Source organism: Balaenoptera acutorostrata, chromosome 2, assembly GCF_949987535.1.
Source record: "Balaenoptera acutorostrata chromosome 2, mBalAcu1.1, whole genome shotgun sequence".
Taxonomy (NCBI): domain Eukaryota; kingdom Metazoa; phylum Chordata; class Mammalia; order Artiodactyla; family Balaenopteridae; genus Balaenoptera; species Balaenoptera acutorostrata.
Genome location: NC_080065.1, coordinates 83,766,953 through 83,790,284, shown reverse-complemented (window position 1 = coordinate 83,790,284; position 23,332 = coordinate 83,766,953). Strand labels below are relative to the sequence as shown.

Sequence of the window (23,332 nt, the reverse complement as noted above, 5' to 3'; positions counted from 1 at the left end):
TATATATTTGTTGGATCATCCATCCTATCCATGAATCTGACTGTATCATGTTTTTTATCCTTTTATTGCTATGCTACATTCTGGCTGATTTCTTCAGATCTGTCTTCTGTTTTACTAAGTATTTTCAACTACTATGTCTCATCAACTGTTTAACTCTTCCACTGAGTTAGTAATTTCTGAACTTAGCATGGGTGCAAGCAAAGAATATTTTTAAAACAAAAGTAATTTGGGATGATGGATAGATTTGGTTGGATATAAAAATCATAATATTTATTATAAAAATGTAAAACGGAGACTTTTTCATATATCCTGCCTATTGCTATTGTCTAATGTGCAAACTCTGAAAAAAAATCTCAAGATAAAAAAATTAGTTTCTCTATTATGTTTTTTATCATAAACCAGATTTTATCATATGTGCTTGCTTGTGTAACCCTTAACACAGTCTTAATTGATGCAAGCCATGCAGAGCAATGGAGTAGCAACAGCAACTGTGAGACAGGATGTAGTGTATACGTAAGAACTTAAATGTGTATCTTTCATTTGAAGTTTATATTATAGCAGAATATTAACAGTGCATCCAATATTTTTTCTTTACATGTTAATTGGAATTAAATAGACTAAAAATAGTAATAAAGGTAATAATTGAATGTTGGTTAAGATGGAATTTTTTGTTTGTTTTTCCATTTTCTGATCCCTTATTTTAAGCTTCTTAATGAACATGTTGTATTTTAAAAATCATTTTTGAAGGGTATGTTTTTAAAAATCACAATCTCCAGAAAATTAAGATGAAAGGGATTAGAATCTCTTTTTGAAATGGCAAGTATAATAATTATACAAGGTTTTCAAAATTAAACAGTGTGACTCTTCAAATTAACATACTGTGTTTTCATCTATACTAATAATCAAAATAGATCCACTTAATTTGCCTTTCACTGAGGTATAACTAAATAATTAACAGAAAACTCTGGAGTTGGAGAAATCTATGAAGAATATTTTCTAGCATTTTTCTTATTCTATAGACATTTGAATATTTTTATAATGGGTGAAAGCAATATTTTTGATATCAGCTGGAATGTAATTTAGCCTGATTATTTTTATATCTTATCAGACATAATTTGCTATATGATAAGTATGAATAAACGTCCTTTATATATTTTACATACAGTGAAGATTGGCAGATGTCTGGGTCAGGATCTCCATCTCAGTCTGGTTCAGATTCAGAATCTGAAGAAGAAAGAGATAAAAGTAGTTGTGATGAAACAGAATCTGATTATGAGCCAAAAAACAAAGTTAAAAGTAGAAAACCTCAAAATAGGTAAGTATAGTATGTTCTTGGTTTGATTCTGAAAATTGTTGGTTACAGAAGGTATTTGTTCTTTTTCTCACAGTTTCTCAAATCTTGTTTTATGACAGTATTTCTGTAAAACACCTCTCTCCCCTGGTCTTCCCTAGATCTAAGTCAAAAAATGGAAAAAAGATTATTGGACAAAAAAAGAGACAGATTGATTCATCTGAGGAGGAGGAGGAGGATGAAGAAGACTATGATAATGATAAAAGAAGCTCTCGTCGACAAGCAACTGTCAATGTTAGCTATAAGGAAGACGAAGAAATGAAAACAGATTCTGATGACCTACTTGAAGTCTGTGGAGAGGATGTTCCTCAACCCGAGGAAGAGGAATTTGAAACAATAGAACGGTTTATGGATTGTCGGATTGGGAGAAAAGGAGGTATTTTTTTAAGAAACATTTATTTTTTGGTTGTTTCAGTAATACTTACTAGAGTAAAGTATTTCTTGAAGATTTTTCAACTTTGAAAGCCAAGAGGGTGGATTTTTTTCTTTTTACTTATTTGCTATAAAATATACTTTGCTTAGCCTGAATATTTTCTTCCCAGGAAGTATCCATTTGATCTCATCGTACGTTGCGGATATTAGGGAATTTTTAACCTGTGCATTTGAGTTTTTCTGTTACCATACCTAAATAAATAGTTGTTTTTTAAGTATTTTCAATTTGACATATGGTTTGGTTTAAAACTTCGTTCTTCCATCTCAAATATGTAAGTTATTTTTTAGTTACCTTGACATACATTTTTTTCCTTTCAGTTTTTTTAAGACATAATTGACAATGCAGCACTGTATAAGTTTCAAGGTGGGCAGTATAATGACTTGACTTACATATATTGTGAAATGATTACCATAATACGTTTAGTTAACATCTGTCATCTCAATATAGATAGAATTTTTTAAAAAATTTCCCTTGTAATGAGAACTTTTAGAATCTACTCTCTTAGCAGCTTTCAGATATACCATACAGGAGTGTTTACTATAGTCATTATGTTGTACATTACATACCCAGTACTTATTTATCTTATAATTGGAAGTTTGTACTTTTTGACCACCTTCATCATACTTGCCCTACCTCTGGTAACTATGAATCTAATCTCTCATTCTATGAATTCTTCCCGTTCCTCCCTCCCTTTTCCATATATGTGTGATCACACAGCATGTCTTTCTTTGACTTATTTCATTTAGCATGATGCCTTCAAAGTCCATCCATGTTGTCACAAATAGCAGATTTCCTCCTTTTTTATGGCTGAATAGTATTCCATTGTATATGTACATGTATATGTATATGTATGTATCATGTTTTTTTTAATCCAGTTATCTGTCAGTGGACACTTACGCTCTTTCCAAAGTGTCTTAGCTATTATAAGTAATGCTACAGTGAACATGGGGGTGCAGATATCTTTTCCACAGTGATTTTGGACATGTAGTTTTTAAAGATGATTTTTAGTTATTTTAATTTCCAATTATTAATGTTTCAATCGTCAGTTATCATAAATTGCTGTATGATCTCATGTGAGCTGCTGTCTTTTTGACCTTTTTTTTTCTAATTTTAAAACCGAGGGGGTTAAATTAGATAATCTTTCTGTTCTAGAATTCAGAGTTTCTTTTATAAATGTGTAATATAATTTCCCATAAATTCTTACACCCTGTTTGTTATTTAAAAGAGCATATATTTTTCTCTTTATAGTCTTGAAGTTTTGAGTTGAAATGCTTCTATAACAGGATTACATAGAATGTATTGTGCTTTTCTTTTCAGCTACTGGTGCTACTACAACCATCTATGCAGTTGAAGCAGATGGTGACCCAAATGCAGGATTTGAAAAAAACAAGGAACCAGGAGAGATCCAGTATTTAATTAAATGGAAAGGATGGTCACATATCCACAATACTTGGGAGACAGAAGAAACCCTTAAGCAGCAGAATGTTAGAGGAATGAAAAAATTAGATAATTATAAGAAAAAAGATCAGGAAACAAAAAGATGGTATGTTTTATATTAGAGTTAAAAATTAATGATGTTTATTTCTTTTTCAGTTTCTTCATTATTCAAACTGATTCACATGATGAGTGGCAAAATGGGAGACTTTGTGCTACAGATGGTGTTTGGAGGATGGGTTATTGGGGGAGATTTTTAAGTCTGTTCTTGGATTAATAATCTTTCAGGTTGAAAAATGCTTCTCCAGAAGATGTGGAATATTATAATTGCCAGCAAGAACTTACAGATGATCTCCATAAGCAGTATCAAATAGTGGAGCGAATAATTGGTTAGTAATAAATGATTCTAATTAAACATTTATCTTTCCATGCTTGAAGTCATCTGAAAAAAATCTTAAATTTACTGCTTACACATCAAATACAGTAGCTTGCTCTTACTATAATAATAGAGTATTGTAAATCAGATGGCTTATTTTTACTTGTATAGTTTTTAACCAAGAATTATTCCTTGGATAAGAGTGTAAAAAGTAAAATAAATACCTGATTTATCTCACAGCTCATTCCAATCAAAAGTCAGCTGCTGGCTATCCTGATTATTATTGCAAATGGCAGGGCCTTCCATACTCAGAGTGCAGCTGGGAAGATGGAGCTCTCATTTCCAAAAAGTTTCAAGCATGCATAGATGAGTATTTCAGCAGGAATCAATCAAAAACTACTCCTTTTAAAGACTGCAAAGTGAGTATTGTTTGCCATTTTTAATTATTGAAAATATATTTATGCATCATAAATATTACAAGCCTACATAGAGAGTTGGATCCTGATTTCACATAGGCTAAAGGCGAGAACTGCTTGGATGGTAGGTCTTACAGGAAATGATGTTCCTGTAATTGCTATGCCCTCTTACATGTGGCACTCTCTTTTAGCCTTGGTGAGTGAATCTGTGTCAGATAGATAATAAATTGGTGGTGGTAGTTGTGGGGAGTGGGTTAGGGAGATCAAAAAGGGAAAATTCCTTGGAAACTAGATGTATATGCTTGATTTAAAAGGTAGTGAAGGACTTCCCTGGTGGTGCAGTGGTTAAGAATCCGCCTGCCAATGCAGGGGACACGGGTTCGAGCCCTGGACCAGGAAGATACCACATGCCACGGAGCAGCTAAGCCCATGCGCCACAACTACTGAGCCTGTGCTCTAGAGCCCGCGAGCCACAACTGCTGAGCCCACCTGCCACAACTACTGAAGCCTGTGTGCCTAGAGCCCGTGCTCCACAACAAGAGAAGCCACCACAATGAGAAGCCTGTGCACCGCAACGAAGAGTAGCCCCCGCTCGCCACAAGTAGAGAAAGCCCACGCACAACAATGAAGACCCAACGCAGCCATACATACATACATACATTTATTTATTTATTTATTTTTTAAAAAGTAGTGAATATTTTCCATGATGGTAGGAAAGGAAAAGAGGGATGTCCCATAAGAAAGTATCCAGGACTACCTTGCCTAATATAATATCTTTGTACTTAAAATTACTATTAGTGATAGTTTTGGGTGTGTACTACTAGAATTTGTTTTCTTATTACAAGATGGAATTAAATTCATAATGGTAATTTAGAAATCAGAAATCAAATGGGAAGCTAAACCAGTTTTATGGTTTATTTCTACGTCAGGGCTGGAGCGATGGTTAAATGAATAAGTTTAACATAGCTTTTGCTTGTGAAACATGTGAGACCCAAGTATTTCAGTAAGAACTTACTTATCTATCATTTTTTATTCACAAAAGAGAGCAAAATATTTTACCGTACATTGTTACAGTAATAGAAAACAGTCTTCTTTGACTGAATCCTCAGATATATTTTGAGTCATGGAATTTTTGGGCTTGATGATTTGAAATGAAATTTTAAAATTTATGGTAAAAGATAAAAGATCTTCTTCTTTTAATATGATTTCTTATGTTTAATAATTCTTCATATTAACATTTATTTCTACTAAAGGTTTTAAAACAAAGGCCAAGATTTGTAGCCCTAAAGAAGCAGCCATCCTATATTGGAGGACATGAGGGATTAGAATTAAGAGATTATCAACTGAATGGTTTAAATTGGCTTGCTCACTCTTGGTGCAAGTAAGTATATTTTGAATTGTCTATTTAAGAGGGTAAAAATTTTACAAATACAGGGTTTGGAAAAGATTTCTACCAACGTAAAGAATAAGACCCTTTGGTGTTTATATGCAGGTCTTTGAATTTCCAATTATATAAACAGTACTTATTACATATTAAGAAGAAAGAACCTTTTGATCGTTGCAGTATTTAAATAAGTTTTTATTGAAATTGAAATCAGAATATGTATACATTCTGTTTCACAGTAGTCCTGGACTATTTCTCTTCCAGTTATTTCTAATATCCATTTAGGCCTCTGTTTTTCTTTCCTCTCTCCTATGTCCCCTACTCTGTTCTTGGCAATATAGGTGACTAAGGTGCAATTTGTTTTTAAAACTTTACCATAGCTGTAGTTTTATCTGGGCTCTACCACTTGTAGATGGGTTGTGTTCTTGTCTACATATCTGATTATAGGTAATGCTGTTAATCTTTTAGCTGCTTCTGGTCTAAAATGATAAACTCTTCTCTTACAGTATTATAATGGCCTTGACATTTATTATTTATAGTTAATAAAAGTGGCATATCATAAATAATACTATCAGATTCATCTTATTTAACTTCATATAAACTTGTACATGGATTATGTAAAAAGGTTTCTTGTAAATTTGAATCTTTATTGCATACATGATTTTTGTTTTTAACTTTGTAGAGGAAATAGTTGCATACTTGCTGATGAAATGGGCCTTGGAAAAACAATACAGACGATCTCATTTCTGAACTATTTGTTTCATGAACACCAATTATATGGACCTTTCCTATTAGTAGTACCACTCTCCACTCTCACTTCCTGGCAAAGGGAGATTCAAACATGGGCTTCTCAAATGAATGCTGTGGTTTATTTAGGTGACATCAACAGCAGAAACATGGTAAGGTGTTTCTCCACAAATTTAGAAATTTAGACAAACTTGTCTTTGAGGACACATCTTGATTTGTCTTTATAAAGTCTTAGTTTCTAGCATTAAACTTGCCACACAGTAAGATTCAATACGTGTTTAATTGGCTTAATAAAAATTAATTTTTGGTTTAGTGTTACTTTATATATATATTTTTTCCTGCCTCATTGAAAGTTTCAAATATGCATGAAAGCCTACAGAAGAGTATAATAAAGTTCCATGTGCATAGGTCCAACTTCACAATTTTAACTCTTGCCAGTTTTGTTTCATCTGTACCTCTACATGGTACTTTCCTCCCAGTTATTGTGAAGCAAACCCCAGACATAATATTTCATCCTCAAAAAAAAAAAAAAATCACTTGTGTTCGTCAAATGAGAACTTCCTTCACTAAGAAGTGTATATTAAAAATGTGTCTTTTTTTTATAGAAGGTTTTGATATGCTGGAGTATTTATATTTTATTTATGATAAGTAAGATCATTGTAGCTTGTTGGACTATATAAAGAATAGTTAAAATTATTTTATTACCTAAACATATAGACATAGTTTTTTGTGTATTTTGAATGGATTTTATTTTACATATTCAAGTAACAGTATACTTTTTTTTACTGTTTGTCTTAAAATTGTCTTTGAAATTTCTTGATAGATAAGAACTCATGAATGGATGCATCCCCAGACCAAACGGTTAAAATTTAATATACTGTTAACAACTTATGAAATCTTATTGAAGGATAAGGTGTGTATTATCTGTGTTTCTCTGTTTAGTATATATCAGTGTTTTCTTTACCGTATGTTGTGGATAGGATGAGAAGATAACTTAAATCAGGGGTCAGCAAATTAAAGCCTGTGAGTCAAATCTGGCTTATCTGTTTATTTTTTTTATGATCCTTGAAGTAAGAATAATTTTTACATTTTTAAAGTGTTGTAAAAACAAGCCAAAGAATATGAAACTAGTTTGGTGTAGTGTCTGTTGATTTGTGAAGTCTTTAAAGAGGAGGAAGATACTTAACAGGATTACGCTACCACCGGGTAAATGCTTTATAGCTATTGTCTTATTTAATTCTTCATAATTACTTTATAATATACTGCTGTCCGTATTGTGAAGAAAAGTCAAGTCTCAAGGAAGTTAATGAACTTGCCTAAGGTCATGCAACTGTTAAGTAGCAGAATCAGGTTTGTCTCTGTTTTAAGTCGGAGACCCACGTTTATGTATTGGAGATATACAATTCATAAAATTTATACAGTAAATTATAACTACACTTGGAGTAACACACTGTTCCAAATTTATTTTCTCCAAATTAACATTAATAGAGGTTTCTACTGGGCTTAGGCTTAAAAATCTTCTGTAAAATTTTTAAATGATACTATAGTTTTTATTTTCAATATGTAAGCTGGTAAAAAAAAATTTCATTTTATTATATTATACTTTGTTTTTCTAATGGCTCAATTAGTCATGGAAGGAACTTTATTTTGCATGTTGAGTTACTTGATTTGAAGATTCCAATAAATCTTAGAATAATACATAATTTTTATCTGAATATTAGACATAGGTTTGTTTTTAAATTTGCCTCATTTTAATGTTTCTCTCGAAATGTTAACTATGTTTTTCTGTTCATTTTAAGGCATTCCTTGGAGGTCTAAATTGGGCATTTATAGGTGTAGATGAAGCACATCGATTAAAGAATGATGATTCTCTTCTGTATAAAACTTTAATAGATTTTAAGTCCAATCACCGTCTTCTTATCACTGGAACTCCTCTGCAAAACTCCCTCAAAGAGCTCTGGTCTTTGCTACATTTCATTATGCCAGAAAAGTAAGATAAATTGAGATATACAATGTTAGTGTTAGTTTTGTATGCTAAGTTTAGCAGGAAAATAATTAGTGTAGGTAATAAGGTCAGAAGGAGGTTATATTGTCCCAAACATTGGACCAGGGATTATTAAGAAGAAACGAAATGGAAATGGGATGGAATATTTCATGTTTGAAATAATACTTTAATTTTTCAATTTTGTAAATAAATAAGCTTGAGCCACGTATGATAAATTACAACAGTTGATTTTGCCTGGGTTCAAAATATACCTTGCTTAAAAAATGGAAATAGTATCATTCTTAGTACTGAACGGTAGCAGTAACAACAGTAATGAGGTGCTCTTAGAAAATTCCATTTTCTAAACGAGGAAAACCAGACTAAATAAGGATAAATAACTCGTCCAAGTTCACATACATATTTTCTTTGAATAGATTCAGAACTTTCTTTGAGAAATATTTTAGTGATAATTACTCCCGTATTTGAAAATATTTCATCTTTATTTAACTCAAGGAAAGTCAAAAATTATTTATAAAACAACTCCTTATATTTTACCTCTATATAGATATACAATAGATTTCTTGGAAGGATAGTTATTAGAAGTGATTAATTTTAGCTAATTTTATTTTTCTAAAAATCTGTATTTTGTTTACATCTGACTATCCTGAAAAATCTCAAATGCATTTTGACTTCTTTTAGTGATTCTTCCATTTGCTTAAATTTTTAAGGTTTTCTTCCTGGGAAGATTTTGAAGAAGAACATGGCAAAGGCAGAGAATATGGTTATGCAAGCCTCCACAAGGAGCTTGAGCCATTTCTGTTACGCAGGGTTAAGAAAGATGTGGAAAAATCTCTTCCTGCCAAGGTTGAGCAGATTTTAAGAATGGAAATGAGTGCTTTACAGAAACAATATTACAAGTAAGCTGTAAACAGAGCACATGTTCTGAACATTTAATTGTACATAACCCCTGTCCTTGTCTCATCCAGGTGCCCCCCAGCCCCATTTGGGTCTTAGAGCAGTAACAATTCTTGAATTTTAGAATGGGTTTATTCTATGGCATATTGATTGAGGCAGAGAGATTTAATGGTGTGTCCAAGATCACGGGTGACATAAGACTAAATAATTCATCTTATAACACATCATTAATTGCTTTTCTCTATTTCATACTGTGTTACATTATGGAGGGTTTCTTTTTAAGTGTTAGGATTGCCATGATACCAAGGCATTATTATGTAATTATGATGACTATATAATTGACAGATAGAAGTAGAAGCCAGAAGAACAAACTTAGAACAAAATTTTAGGCCTCCCCTGCTTTTCGAAGAATGTTAATAATCATATTTTGTATAAATTATGTATGTTGGATCTATATAGTAACACTTCAAAGAATCAAAAAGAAATATCTGTCCTAATATCTGTTTAAACATCTAATTGCATAAAATGCACTGCTACATGCATTTGAATTCTCAGAAACATTTTATGACAAATGTGTGTCATCCACTTAAAAAATACATTTATTATATAAATTTTACATTTTTTTATGGAAAATTTCAGACATATGCAAAATAGGGTAATATATTAAACTCCATCACTCAGCTTGGTTTTCAGCTCATAGCCAGTCTTATTTTATCTCTAGCCACCCCCACTGCCCCTATTTTCTGTCATTTTGAGGTAAATCAGATGTAATTGTTTCAAGTCCCTTCGAAGACTAACTTTGTAAAAAGGAAGAAAATAAAAGGTGTTAGTCAAGTTAGATCATGGTGAGAGAAAATGTTATGTATAATTTGCAGTAATAAAATAACCACTTAAAATTTTTCTCTAAGTCGCATGTGTATTGTGTAACTGTAATTTAGAGAAGGCAATGGAGCTAAACCAGATATCCTCATGCGGTATTAGGTGCCCAATGTAGTGAAATTTGTAGGAAGGTTAAGATAGATAATACAGTTGACCATTTTAAAAATAAATTTTGGGGGTAAGGGATTAATACACTATATTCACTGTGTTATGTTAAGCCTTTACTTTGTATAGTTAATGGTTCGGATAACAAGTTATGTGTTCTCATGAGTCTTATGAATGAGGTTCATTAGTCTTGTGAACAGAGTTTGGTCCACTGTATATGCAGTTGAACTTCTTAATGGTGCAGTTTTGCTTTGGTACTTAATTGATTTTTTATGGTTTTAGAATTCATCCTGATAATTGTTCTGCTGTATCATTTTCATAATCATTTTTCTAAACAGATGGATATTAACTAGAAATTACAAAGCCCTCAGCAAAGGTTCCAAGGGCAGTACCTCAGGCTTTTTGAATATTATGATGGAGCTAAAGAAATGTTGTAACCATTGCTACCTCATTAAACCACCAGATAATAATGAATTCTATAATAAACAGGAGGCCTTACAAGTAAGAATTTAAAAATTTTATTACTTTGTGGTAAAGCAAAATTCTAGAAACGTTTATTTCAGTTTTAACTGAAAATGGCACAGTGCTTTAATATATTGACTAGAAGTTCTCTTTGGTTAATGGTATATTTAAATAATGGTGCTGCTTATTTTTTAGTCTTTATAAAAAGATTTTAAAATTATAATTTATCCATTTAATCATTTTGATCATTTTTCTAAAAACAGATCTCTCTAACCATGGGCTGTCATACTTTATCCAGCAAAAACCCCTTAGTGTATTTTTCATTGTGGAAAAAATTCACTAATAGTGATTGTGCTGAATTCGTGACATGGCAAATGGTAGTCTTAAGAAGGGCATCTGGACCTTAGATCTTACCTTTCCTATCACTTCTGGAAGACAAATAAAGAGTGTGAAGAAGGCACAATTGTCATCCAGCCATAGTAGTGCTTTGAAGTGCTATCAGTGACATATATATAAATTAGAATACATTTTTGCACTCTTTCAAGACCTTTGATTACTTAGTTGTTGCTTCTTTCAGTGTATTGTTTTTCAGCTAAGATTTTTGGAGAAATGGTGTAATAACTGACAAATAGAGTGAAACAGTGCTTTTGTTTTTTTGTCTCCAGAAAATACAGCAAAAACCTAGGTGCTAAATGGCAAGGAAAATTTAGCTTAAGTCATAGAGCAAATTGATAAAGCTTCTAGAAAATTTCAAAAACTGAAATAAACTATTTCCAACATTATAAAAATTTAAAATTTCAATTTAAAATAATTAAAGAAACAGGTGTTGTGGGGCATTTGTTTAATTTGATATAGTTCTTTTAACGCGTCATAACAGTTGTAATTTATTGTTTCTTTACAGCACTTAATCCGTAGTAGCGGAAAATTAATTCTTCTTGACAAACTGTTAATTCGCCTAAGAGAGCGAGGCAATAGAGTTCTTATTTTTTCTCAAATGGTGCGGATGTTAGATATACTTGCAGAATATTTGAAGTATCGTCAATTCCCCTTTCAAGTAAGCATTTCTTTTTGTCTTTTTTGTTGATTTAAATTTCATCTAATTCCTGGGCGTGTTCTACAAAATTACCTTTGAAATTCTTTTGTAAATGAAGAATAGATTTTATATAAATCATACTCTTTTTAAGAAAATAGATCTGTTAAAAAAAATTTTGTCTTTTTTTTTTTTTTTTCTTCTTGACCTTATAGCAAAGCAGTTTTTCTTTTAAGTTTGTATTCCTCTCCTGTGTTCAAATGCTAAGGGGCAGCCTTATGTATTAGGCTTTAGTCTTAGGAAGGACAAGAGAGAGCAGTTCTTGTGAATGTTGCCAGGACTGTTGCAGATTCTGAAGATTATGAGCTCATAGTTATTCTAATGCATAGTTTGCTGAATAAAACTTACATGACTTTAGAAAATATATCAAAGACCAAAATGGGCTTACATTCCGTCTATTCAATATTTATTTTGAAATTCATTCAATATAATTACAGCTAATATGAATGAGTGTTTAATATTAGAGTCAGTCTTAGCACTTTACATCTAATTTATTTAATCCTTAGAGCAATTTTATGAACAGTACCTGGAACATAGCAAACACTCAGCATATACAGCTAATAAATGATGTATATTTAGTACAGGCAGTAAAATAGAAGCAGAATTATAATGATGAACCTCAATACACATAATCCCTGCTCTGCTGGAGCTTACAATCTGGTGTGGGAGATAGCCGTTAAGTAGGTAATTACAAATAAATGTAATGTTATGACTCTGGTAAGTGCTATGAAGAGCAGGTGTTGGGTGATATAAACTTGATTGAGATACATGTAGTCATTTAGGGGAAAAAGTAGAAAGAATGAAAGGTTTTACTAATTGTAATTTTTAGTGAAAAAGAAACATAATACTTTAAAAACTTTTTTGATTTTGGACATTCTTGTTTAGGTAATATTTAGTAAACACTCAATATGTCAGACACTGTGCTAAGTGTTTTACTATGTTTTCTAACTGAATCCTCTGTATGAAGGAAGTACACTACTTCCTATGTCCATTTACTGAGAAGGAAACTTACAAGGAGAAAAAGGCAAATTACTTGCCCAAGGCACCCATGAATACTCAGTATACTCAAATGTGGGCTATTCATCTAGAGCCCATGGTGCCCCAAATCAGTGATTCTCATACTTTAAAACAGAGGGCTTTTGCTGGATCCCTCTCTCACAGTTTTTGATTCAGTAGGTCTGAAATGGGTCTCAGTAATTTGCATTTCTAAGTTCTCAGGCGACATCAATGTGTTGGTCTGTAACCACACTGGACTCGGTGTTTTTTAAACTATGGGCTGTAACCCATTAATGGATCTGGGAATCAGTTTAATGGGTTGTACCAACTTTTTTTTTTTTTAATAGATCATAAAATAATGAGGGTATATCACAGTACATTGTGTCATGAAACTTGCTTTGGGCATATAGCTGTATACTTCATTCACATGTAAAATGTATTCTTACGGTGGGTCTCAAGTAAAATGACAGCCAGTGCTATTATTTACTCTTAGCAAAAGCAGTTCCAGTGGTTAAGAGCACAGATTCTGGAGACAGAATTCCTGGGCGTTGCTTTCCTACCTATAAGTACCTTCTATTGTTAGCAAAAGTGATGCTGCATTTTCATACTTAATTTCATAATTGATTTTAATTCCTTTTTAAAGTTTTGATTTGTTACAATGCAGTATTTTAATGTTTTATTCCAGAGATTAGATGGGTCAATAAAAGGGGAGCTGAGGAAACAAGCTCTAGATCATTTTAATGCTGAAGGATCAGAGGTATGAATGCTTTTAAATTTTTATTGTAAATAAATTGTTTTAGTCGTTATTTTAGTCATACATAACTTGTAGTTTTTTATTGGTGGTAGCCAGTTTCAATTTGCAAATGAGGTTTTTAAATCAGTATTCTGTGTTAAATCTGAGGAATTTTACCCTTTCGTATCAATACTATTACAATATAGGACAGTTAGATTTGCTTCAAAATAAATTAGCCCACTTTGATTTAGAATTCTTTTTGAATTGTTTATTATTCCCATATATATATATTTGTATTTTGGAGTCTTGTTGATTGGTTTTGCTAGATGTTTATATATTTTATTAGTAATTTTTAAAACTACCTTTCAGTTTTATTGGTAAAATACTTTTTAAATTCAGAAATTCAATTGTAAAATTCTCACATTGATTATTCACAGTCCCAGTTTAGAAAAATTTTAAATTGTGCCTATTTATTAATTCCTTACAGGATTTCTGCTTTTTGCTTTCCACAAGAGCTGGAGGTTTAGGAATTAACTTAGCCTCAGCTGACACTGTTGTTATATTTGATTCTGATTGGAATCCACAAAATGATCTTCAGGCACAGGCTAGAGCTCATCGAATTGGGCAAAAGAAACAGGTATTTTTTTATTCTCCTTATTTTACTCTTTTATTTTTATTTTTTTTAAGTTTTTTAAATAAAAATAAATTTATTTATTTATTTACTTTTGGCTGTGTTGGGTCTTTGTTGCTGCACGCAGGCTTTCTCTAGTTGTGGCAAGTGGGGGCTACTCTTCATTGCAGTGTGCGGGCTTCTCATTGCAGTGGCTTCTCTTGCTGCGGAGCACAGGCTCTAGGCACACGGGCTTCAGTAGTTGTGGCTCGCAGGCTCTAGAGCACAGGCTCAGTAGTTGTGGCTCGCAGGCTCTGGAGCACAGGCTCGGTAGTTGTGGCGCACGGGCTTAGTTGCTCCGTGGCATGTGGGATCTTCCCAGACCAGCGATTGAACCCGTTTCCCCTGTAGTGGCAAGTGGATTCTCACACCACCAGGGAAGCCCTATTTTACTCTTTTAGAATCTTTTTTATGATCAGTGTTTAGAAGTGATTTTGGTTTATCCTTCTGGTAAGATTGGAACAGTCATATTGCTATTGAACAGATAGGGTAGTGAGGAACTCAGATTTACCAGAATCACCTGGAAATTCTGACAGAACTGAGAAAAACTATGCCTAAATAAGATCATGCACTCTCTTTTGATCATAATTCTGTTTACAACTATAGAATACAGTGTTCTCCATTCAGTATATAAACTTTAAAATGTCTTCATATACTTATATTAAGTATTGAAAGAGTTTTGCTTAGTACATTGCTTCCTTTTTGTTAGGCTGTGTTTTATCCATGTGCCCACAAGATTCTCCATGCAAAAAAGCCATTCTCATAAGTTTCGTACAACTGTCTGGCACAGTTGTAATAGCCCTTGAGAAAAACCGTCTGTCGTCCTTTTGATGTCTTGGTCCTTGTAATTTTAATTCATTTACCTCCATCTAGAGTAGTGTTCTCACACTTCTTCAAAGCAGGAGATATGAGCAAGTAGCACAAAAAGGCACGTTTTATTTACTTTTTAAATATTCATATTTTCTACTGAAAAATAAATCCATAATATAAAACTAAAAAAATTTTTTACTCAGATAATTCTTATAAAAGAGAGGGAAACTTGAAGTAGGGATAACAACATGCCAAGACAAATTATAGACTGTCAAAGATGAGAAAGTGAGGAAATAGGATATTCTCACAGGTGAGCTGGGCCTAATTTATATGTGAAAAGACAGCATATTCCTATATTATGAATGAGATGGAGAAAAGTGATTAATTGCACTGAACAGATACCTCCTATATTGAAATCCTCAACACATGGCTAGACTAAACATTCCACTTATACTACTTAAAGACCTTGGCTACCACATTTTCTAATACAGGATAGAAAATAGAGGATACATATTAGGAAAAGAACCAGTAAGACAAGATACTATAGAAAGCTGTGTGGTAGACCTCTGGGATGAATACCTAAATAAGATCACAAAATAATGCAATACAGATTTCTTACCATTGTGTTAACAAAAATTTTTAAACATAGGTATATATATGAAATATATTTTTATTATTAATGAGATAAATTCTTTATTATTTCATTATTGGTGACATATAAGATTCCTGTGCTTCATGTACTTGCTATTTTAGTAGTAGTTGGTTCTAAATCTGATCAAAGGAGTCTAAGATCTCCTTTTAAATATTTGCATGCAGCAACTACAAAGTGAGTAATTGTAGGTTACTAATACAGATGAGTTTTATTGGTGACCCAATACTATAAATGTTTAGAAATAACTTTTGATAAAGATCCAAATAATACAATATCCAGTTATCTACTGATTTACACAGTAGTTCCAATCCTGAAAAAATTAGTGTGTATTGTAACTTTGTAAAAACGCTTCATGTTTATATTAAAATAGTTATAATTTAGACTCATGATAATTTAGAACAGTTTTTAAAAATCATTTGGAAGACTCAAAAGGCATAGGATAATTTTTCATTGAGCCAAAATGTCCAGTTTAATGAAGAATGCCTGGTATCCCAGGTCCCTGTGCTCTAAATGCTGGTAAGCCCACCTAATCACTGAAAACTAAAAATGTTTCCATAAATTTTCAAAATATCCCTATATGGTGGTATTGTTTGATACAGAACCACTGACCTTGAGAAGTAGGGCAGAATTACTACACATCAATTTTTGTCTATTTTGGAAAACTTTTTCTTTTTCTTTTTTTTTAATGGCAGGGCTTCATCATTAACTTGGCAAGTGATTTGTGGAATTTTGGATTATTGGAATGATGAAACATTAATCAGAATTAAGGGAACTGGTATAAGGTTGTCATAAGTTTATTACCATTCCCCCTCCTTCCCAGCTAAAAGATAATTTAAAAATTACTGTCATTCCTTTAAAAAAAGGAAAAGAAGCAAATAAAGTCTACTAACCAAAATGTAAGAAGGAAGGACATACTCTCAGTCTTTAAATTGAAGAAACTTAGTTTTATATTTTTTAATTTTCATATTGCTTTTTTTTTTTTAGAAATTTAAATTTATTTATTTATTTATTTCTTTATTTAGGCTGTGGTGGGTCTTCGTTTCTGTGCAAGGGCTTTCTCCAGTTGCGGCGAGCGGGGGCCACTCTTCATCGCGGTGCGCGGGCCTCTCACTGTCGCGGCCTCTCTCGTTGCGGAGCACAGGCCCCAGACGCGCAGGCTCAGCAGTTGTGGCTCACGGGCCTAGCCACTCTGTGGCATGTGGGATCTTCCCTGACTGGGGCACGAACCCGTGTCCCCTGCATTGGCAGGTGGACTCTTAACCACTGCGCCACCAGGGAAGCCCCTCATATTGCTTTTGACCAGTGAAAATTTCACGTCGGATGAACATCAGTCTGTGTACCAATATTTGGGCATTTAACATTAGCAAAACGAATCCTTTTTACTGCACTTTAAGTTTCATCGTGTGTATCTTTACAGGTGAACATTTATCGTCTAGTTACAAAGGGATCAGTTGAAGAGGATATTCTTGAAAGGGCCAAAAAGAAGATGGTTTTAGATCATCTTGTGATTCAAAGAATGGACACAACTGGGAAGACAGTATTACACACAGGTTCTGCTCCCTCAAGGTAGTTACTTTACTGAAAAAAAAAGTCCTTTTAGAATCATACTATACTCATTTTTCTGAAATGTTACATAGTGTAAACAGGTCATTGAAGTACTGTATTTAGTGTTGTTATTTTATTTTTTAAAGCACTGAGCTAATTTCTCGTCAATGGCATACATTCAGTACATGGTTTCACCACTCTAGTTTTGTAATCTTGGGGGAAAACCCTAAGCTTCAAGTTCTTTAGTTTTAAAATAAGTATACTAGTAATGCTTCACTTATCTATGTCATATTAACTGTTGTAAAGGTGACTATGTCAATAATTCATAGAAGTGCTATGTAAATGTTAAATTTGTGACTGTTAGTGTTAAGTATTTTTGTTTTTCCTGATTTTAGTTCTACTCCTTTCAATAAAGAAGAGTTATCAGCCATTTTAAAGTTTGGTGCTGAGGAACTTTTTAAGGAGCCCGAGGGAGAAGAACAAGAGCCCCAGGTAAAACAAACAAAAACAAACTTGTCTCAAAATGTGTCATTTTTTAAGCCATAAATGTAAAGTATATTTATTTTAAAACATAAAGCATATTTAAAATAAAGATTTCTTTCTTATTTTAGGAAATGGATATAGATGAAATCTTGAAGAGGGCTGAAACTCATGAAAATGAACCAGGACCTTTAACTGTAGGAGATGAATTACTTTCTCAGTTCAAGGTAGTTTTCTTTTTAAACTTTTCTTTATAATTATATAAATTGATAAGGGATGATTTTTTTTGTCATTTAGTGTTTTATTCATCTTTTCTTTCTTTTTTTTTTTTTTTTAAATTTTACTTATTTACTTATTTATTTATGGCTGTGTTGGGTCTTTGTTTCTGTGCGAGGGCTCTCTCTAGTTGCGGCGAGCGGGGGCCACTCTTCATCGCGTTGCGCGGGCCTCTCACCATCGCGGCCTCTCTTGTTGCGGAGAACAGGCTCCCGACGCGCAGGCTCAGTAATTGTGGCTCACGGGCCCAGCTGCTCCGCGGCATGTGGGATCCTCCCAGACCAGGGCTCGAACCCGTGTCCCCTGCATTAGCAGGCAGATTCTCAACCACTGCGCCACCAGGGAAGCCCCATCTTTTCTTTCTTTAAGCAGGATCAGCATGATAATCTAAAAAAATGTTAAAAACATCTTTGTCTTAAAATTTGCTTTGGTGTATAAAAATTTTTCTTTCTTATTCTGACAAACCAGTAGTGACCTGATTTGAAAGGGACCAAATCATTTATGAACAGTTACATTTTCATGACTGAAGACTTTAGCTAATCTTTATTGGAGCAGTTTTTGACATCAGATTAATTTAAGCATTATCACAACTAAGAAAACTCAAGTTTTCAAGTTTGACTCAAATCAGTCAGACAAAGTAAGCAGTAACACTGACAAATACCCCTGGTTAGGTGAGGGCTAAAAGGTTGCAAGGAGTCCTAAAGTCAACCAGCCTCATAAAGTGTGTGCCAGTTGTTTAGCATAAAGAAGCAGGTTCCTCTATATCCTAGCCATTTCCTACAACTGGAGGTTTTTAAGAGTCAGTTAATGTCATTCATTCATTTCACACATATTTATTGTGCACCTGCAATGTGCCACACACAGACACAGCAGTGAATAGAAACTTTTGCAATTTTAATGGATCACCCTGGCTGCAATGCAGAGGATCATTCTGGCTGCAGTGCAGAGGATTTACTGTAGTAGGCAAGAATTGAAGCAGGAAGAAAAGTTAGAAGACTATTTCAGTAATCCTGGTGAGAGGTAAAGTTTTCTGGAACTGGCACTCACTCTGGGTATTGTCTAATGAACTTTTGTTTTTTTACACATTGTTATACTATTTGCTTTTAATTTGACTAATTGGCAATTTGAAAAAGTCACTGATAAGTTAACTTGAATAAATACAGATTATGTTTATACCAGTGAGTTGCTACTCATACACAGCTGGCTTTAAGGCTATCATCAACATTTAGATAGCATACATGAGAGAACAAGCACTATATTTTCAGCCCCATTCCTTATATAGCATGAGCATAGTTTTCTTGTCTTTTCAGTTATCTGTAAGCTTTAATGTACTAGTATTGGCAGTTAGCTTTAATGAGTGCTTTCTGTGTACCAGACTCTGTGCAGTTCTTTAAATGCATTATCTTACTTAATCCTCACAAAAGTTAGTGAGCTCTTACTAGCCCCCTGTTTTCAGAGTTGAATAAACTAGGGCTTAGGGAACCTAAATAAATTTATCTATGGTCTCAGAGCTCCTTGTGTCTTGTCATTAGCTCTTTAGGTACTTCGTTTATGATCATAAAAATAAGAATTTTGGGTTTTTCTATAGCACTTTGTAATTAATGGACTGGTGTGGTAATTTCTGCAGAAGGTGATTTAGCGATTTACTCTATAAATTACTTTGTTGTTACTCTGTTAACTTCCTCTAGTTCTGTTATTAGTAATAATTTTGTTGATAAGCAAGGCAAAAGAGAATCATTCCTGGAAGAGAATTCTTAGAAGTCATTTGGTTTGATCTACTTTGACCTCATGAAGAAATAAACTTAGCTTAGCAGTCATATTTGGTTTAACCCATAGTCATATTCATTATCCTGAGGCTATTTAAGTTATATTATCTTATTCTGGTATGCCTCTTCCTTCCTGCTAAAAAAGAAAAATATAATTTAAGGATGAGTTCTTCTTTAATCTTATTCTGCTAAAATTCTGGAATTTATCAGGTTGCCAACTTTTCAAATATGGATGAGGATGACATTGAGTTGGAACCTGAAAGAAATTCAAAGAATTGGGAAGAAATCATTCCTGAAGATCAAAGAAGACGATTAGAAGAGGAAGAAAGACAAAAGGAACTTGAAGAAATTTATATGCTCCCCAGAATGAGAAACTGTGCAAAACAGGTGACTTTCTAATTTAAAAGATATTTCTGTATTGTAAGAGTATTTACATATGGACTGTCTTTTTAGTTTAGAGAAATATTGATTCTTAGCTTTTTTTTTTTCCCTAGTAATGACTTCATCTGATTTAATAATGCCTGTCTCATAAAATGAGTTGGAAAGTGTTCCCTCCTCTTCTATTTTTGGGAAGAGTTTGTGTAGGATAAGTTATTATTTTCTCGTTAAATGTTTGGCAGTGTTAGGGAAACTATCTAGGCCTTTAAGTGTCTAAAGGTGTAAACTTGGATCATTAAATCAAGACTTTCCTTTTCTAATATTAGCATTTAATGCTGCAAGTTTCCCACTAAGCACTACCTTTTCTAAATCTCCTAAATTTTGATTTTTGTCGTGTTCTCATTTTCATTTATTTCAAAATATTTTCCGATATCTTTTGTGACTTCCTCTGTGACCCATAGGGTTTTTTTAGAAGTATGTTGTTTAATTTTCAAATATTTGGGAGATTTGTCAAGTATCTTTGCTATTGATTTCTAGTTTAATTCTTTTATGGTCAGAGAGCATACCTTGTGTGATTTGAAGTTTTAAAAATTTGTTGGTGTTTATTTTATGGCCCAAATGAACAAAATGGTAGATTTTTAAATAATGGTAGCAGCGCCATGCCAAGCTATATTGGGTCCTGTGGCAAAAGGAAAAACTTTAATGTTAGAGCTCTTTGCGTTAACTTCTGTTTTTAGACTACTGTTGCATTACAAGATTATTTGTCCTGATTACTGAATTTTTTGGTATCTCCTTAAATTTTGAGTCTGAGGGAAATGAGGAACCCACCCTACCCTAATCCTTGCCCTGCTAGTTTTTTGTTTTCTTTTTCTTTTCCTACAACTGTATTAGGTCTTCTTCTGTGTCCTCGGTTCAGTAGGTGAGAAGGGTCTGGCCAGGCTTTCTGCCTGTCCCCTCAAAGGTGACTACTCTCTTTCTCTAGGCCTTCACCATGAAGGAAAGTTTTCTGTAATCTCCAGCCCTGTTTCCAGTCTGTCTCATGAGCAGCTGGTGGAGGTTTGTGGAGAAGCGCCTGAGAGTGGGTACAGGTTCTCCCTGTGTCTTTGGTTCCCAGGGATCCTCTGCTCTCATGGTAGCTCACACTCAGTCTTTAGCAAATATTAGCTGACTTTCCTCTTTCCTGCTTGAATGGTACTTGATGTCTACCATTCATGCTCTTCACAAGTGAGCCAGTGTCCAAGTTCCATCTCTTCTTTTTTTAAATTTTTTTTTTTTTATAGCTACTTTATTTATTTATTTATTTATTTTTGGCTGTGTTGGGTCTTCGGTTCGTGCGAGGGCTTTCTCTAGTTACGGCAAGTGGGGGCCACTCTTCATCGCGGTGCAGGGACCGCTCTTCATCGCGGTGCGCGGCCCTCTCACTATCACGGTCCCTCCCGTTGCGGGGCACAGGCTCCAGACGCGCAGGCTCAGTAGTTGTGGCTCACGGGCCCAGCTGCTCCGTGGCATGTGGGATCTTCCCAGACCAGGGCTCGAACCCATGTCCCCTGCATTAGCAGGCAGATTCTCAACCACTGCGCCACAGGGAAGCCCTCCATCTCTTCTTATAATCTGCTTTATTTCCTTATATTTTAGACTACTAGATTGCCTTGTGATTTTGATGTGTGTAATAAAAGTTATTATTTTGTAGATTAGATTTGTTGTTAGAGTGGGAGCAGCCTACCAACTTTTATATCCCAGGCAGAAATGGAGCCAAGTAATTTGTGTTTGGTCTGAGAGTAATTGTATGTGTAGTTTCTTGTTTGTGTTTATTTCTGCAAACCCCTTAGTGGTTTCTTTTTATAGTGCAAGGGAAGCACAGCATTATATTAGATCTGGTGAAAGGATGGGAGAAGGTTAGAACAAATAAGAACTAAATACCATCATTGACTTTCAATTAGCTTTCAGCATATTAGGGATTCAGAATATGTATTGAGGCTTTGGAAGAACTCCAAAGACTTGCAGGAAAAATGTCTGTCCACTCAGAGATATCATAGTAATAATATTATTACAGTATATAGTATACATAATTCTAGTATTTTTTTAATACATATCATTTGCCAGGTTTAATTGGAGTCATTAATTTGGGACTTGCTTTCTTCCTTTTGGCAGTATATAATGAATGTTAGTCATTCTACAAAATTTTTAATGGCTTCTCAGCTTTCTGTTGTATAGATTATCTGATCTTTTTTTTTTTGATGAACATTTAGATTGTTTACAATGTTTTTTTTTAATTTTTATGATAAAAATGACTTGGCCAGTGTTCCTTTACACTTCTGATATCAAGAAAAATGCCTAGTAGGGATGTTGCTGGGTCAGCAGAATGATAAATTTTAAGACGTTTGATACAATATTGCCACATTGCCCTCTGTCCCAGTTTAAATACACACCAGAGCTGTTTGACTGTTATTCTATACCAGTACCAGTCTTGGCTATTATTGCTTAGTTAGTATTGGTCTAGTTGATGGATTAAAGAAAGAACTACATTGCACTGTAACTTTAACTCACATTTTAAGAAATATACCAATGAGGTTGTATAATTCTGTGTTTATGTTATTTGATTGCTTTTTAATAACCTTTCATATATTTTTACAAAAGGATAATGGGTATTTTCCTGCTGATTTATGAGAATGTTTTAAGTGTTAAGGCTGTTAATAACTCTTTGTCATTAATGTGCTATATTTTTTCTGTTTTGTTTGCTTTTTAATTTTGTTTATAGAATATTTTTGATACATATTTGTTAATTTTGTCAATGTTTTATAATGTTTTCTTTGCCCTTAACATAGAAGCCTGCTTTACCTAAACTTGGGCAAAATTTTATTTTCAAATTCCAGATTAGTTTCAATGGAAGTGAAGGGAGGCGCAGTAGAAGTAGGAGATACTCTGGATCTGATAGTGATTCAGTCTCAGAAAGGAAAAGGCCAAAGAAACGTGGAAGACCACGAACTATCCCTCGGGAAAATATTAAAGGATTTAGTGATGCAGAAATTCGGCGGTAAGATGACATAAGACCATTTTTACTTCAACTTGCTTTTAGTAGGGGGTGAAATTAAAACAAATTCCATAAATTTTAAAGATTAAGATGAAAGTTTTAGAGGAGGCAAATATATGATAATTGTGTAGGGATTGGGTGGTTCTGCTTTTGATTGTTCTTTATAACTATGGGTAAAAAATGAATTTGCCATTAATCTTTGCTGTGTTATTTATTGGTTACTCTATTTAGACAGCTAAATTATTTTGGTTTTATTAATGTGGTTCAGAATAGTGGCCCTTTTGAATAATGAATGTATATTTCAGTACATTAGATTTATTAAAAATTCTGACTGTGTTTATGACTCCCAGCATTACTCTTTATGTGGGAGTAATTTACTTCCATATTTTTCTAGTTTTTTTACACTGAGATGATTGGTT

At 33.5% G+C, this 23,332-nt stretch overlaps 1 protein-coding gene across 2 annotated transcripts in view; it reads left to right on the top strand.

Moving 5' to 3' along the window:
• The window catches only part of CHD1 (chromodomain helicase DNA binding protein 1), a 76,964-nt gene that overhangs the window by 30,812 nt on the left and 22,820 nt on the right, over window positions 1–23,332 (top strand). For both annotated transcript variants that reach the window (XM_028162668.2, XM_057541305.1), the window contains exons 6-24: window positions 1,166–1,315; window positions 1,453–1,727; window positions 3,102–3,327; window positions 3,507–3,607; window positions 3,835–4,013; window positions 5,264–5,391; window positions 6,077–6,293; window positions 6,965–7,054; window positions 7,941–8,131; window positions 8,854–9,042; window positions 10,363–10,525; window positions 11,388–11,540; window positions 13,258–13,329; window positions 13,793–13,942; window positions 16,855–17,003; window positions 17,378–17,474; window positions 17,594–17,689; window positions 19,715–19,891; window positions 22,756–22,916. In XM_028162668.2, the coding sequence (XP_028018469.2) occupies window positions 1,166–1,315; window positions 1,453–1,727; window positions 3,102–3,327; window positions 3,507–3,607; window positions 3,835–4,013; window positions 5,264–5,391; window positions 6,077–6,293; window positions 6,965–7,054; window positions 7,941–8,131; window positions 8,854–9,042; window positions 10,363–10,525; window positions 11,388–11,540; window positions 13,258–13,329; window positions 13,793–13,942; window positions 16,855–17,003; window positions 17,378–17,474; window positions 17,594–17,689; window positions 19,715–19,891; window positions 22,756–22,916 (2,964 nt within the window). The remainder of the gene's footprint in view (window positions 1–1,165; window positions 1,316–1,452; window positions 1,728–3,101; window positions 3,328–3,506; window positions 3,608–3,834; window positions 4,014–5,263; window positions 5,392–6,076; window positions 6,294–6,964; window positions 7,055–7,940; window positions 8,132–8,853; window positions 9,043–10,362; window positions 10,526–11,387; window positions 11,541–13,257; window positions 13,330–13,792; window positions 13,943–16,854; window positions 17,004–17,377; window positions 17,475–17,593; window positions 17,690–19,714; window positions 19,892–22,755; window positions 22,917–23,332) is intronic.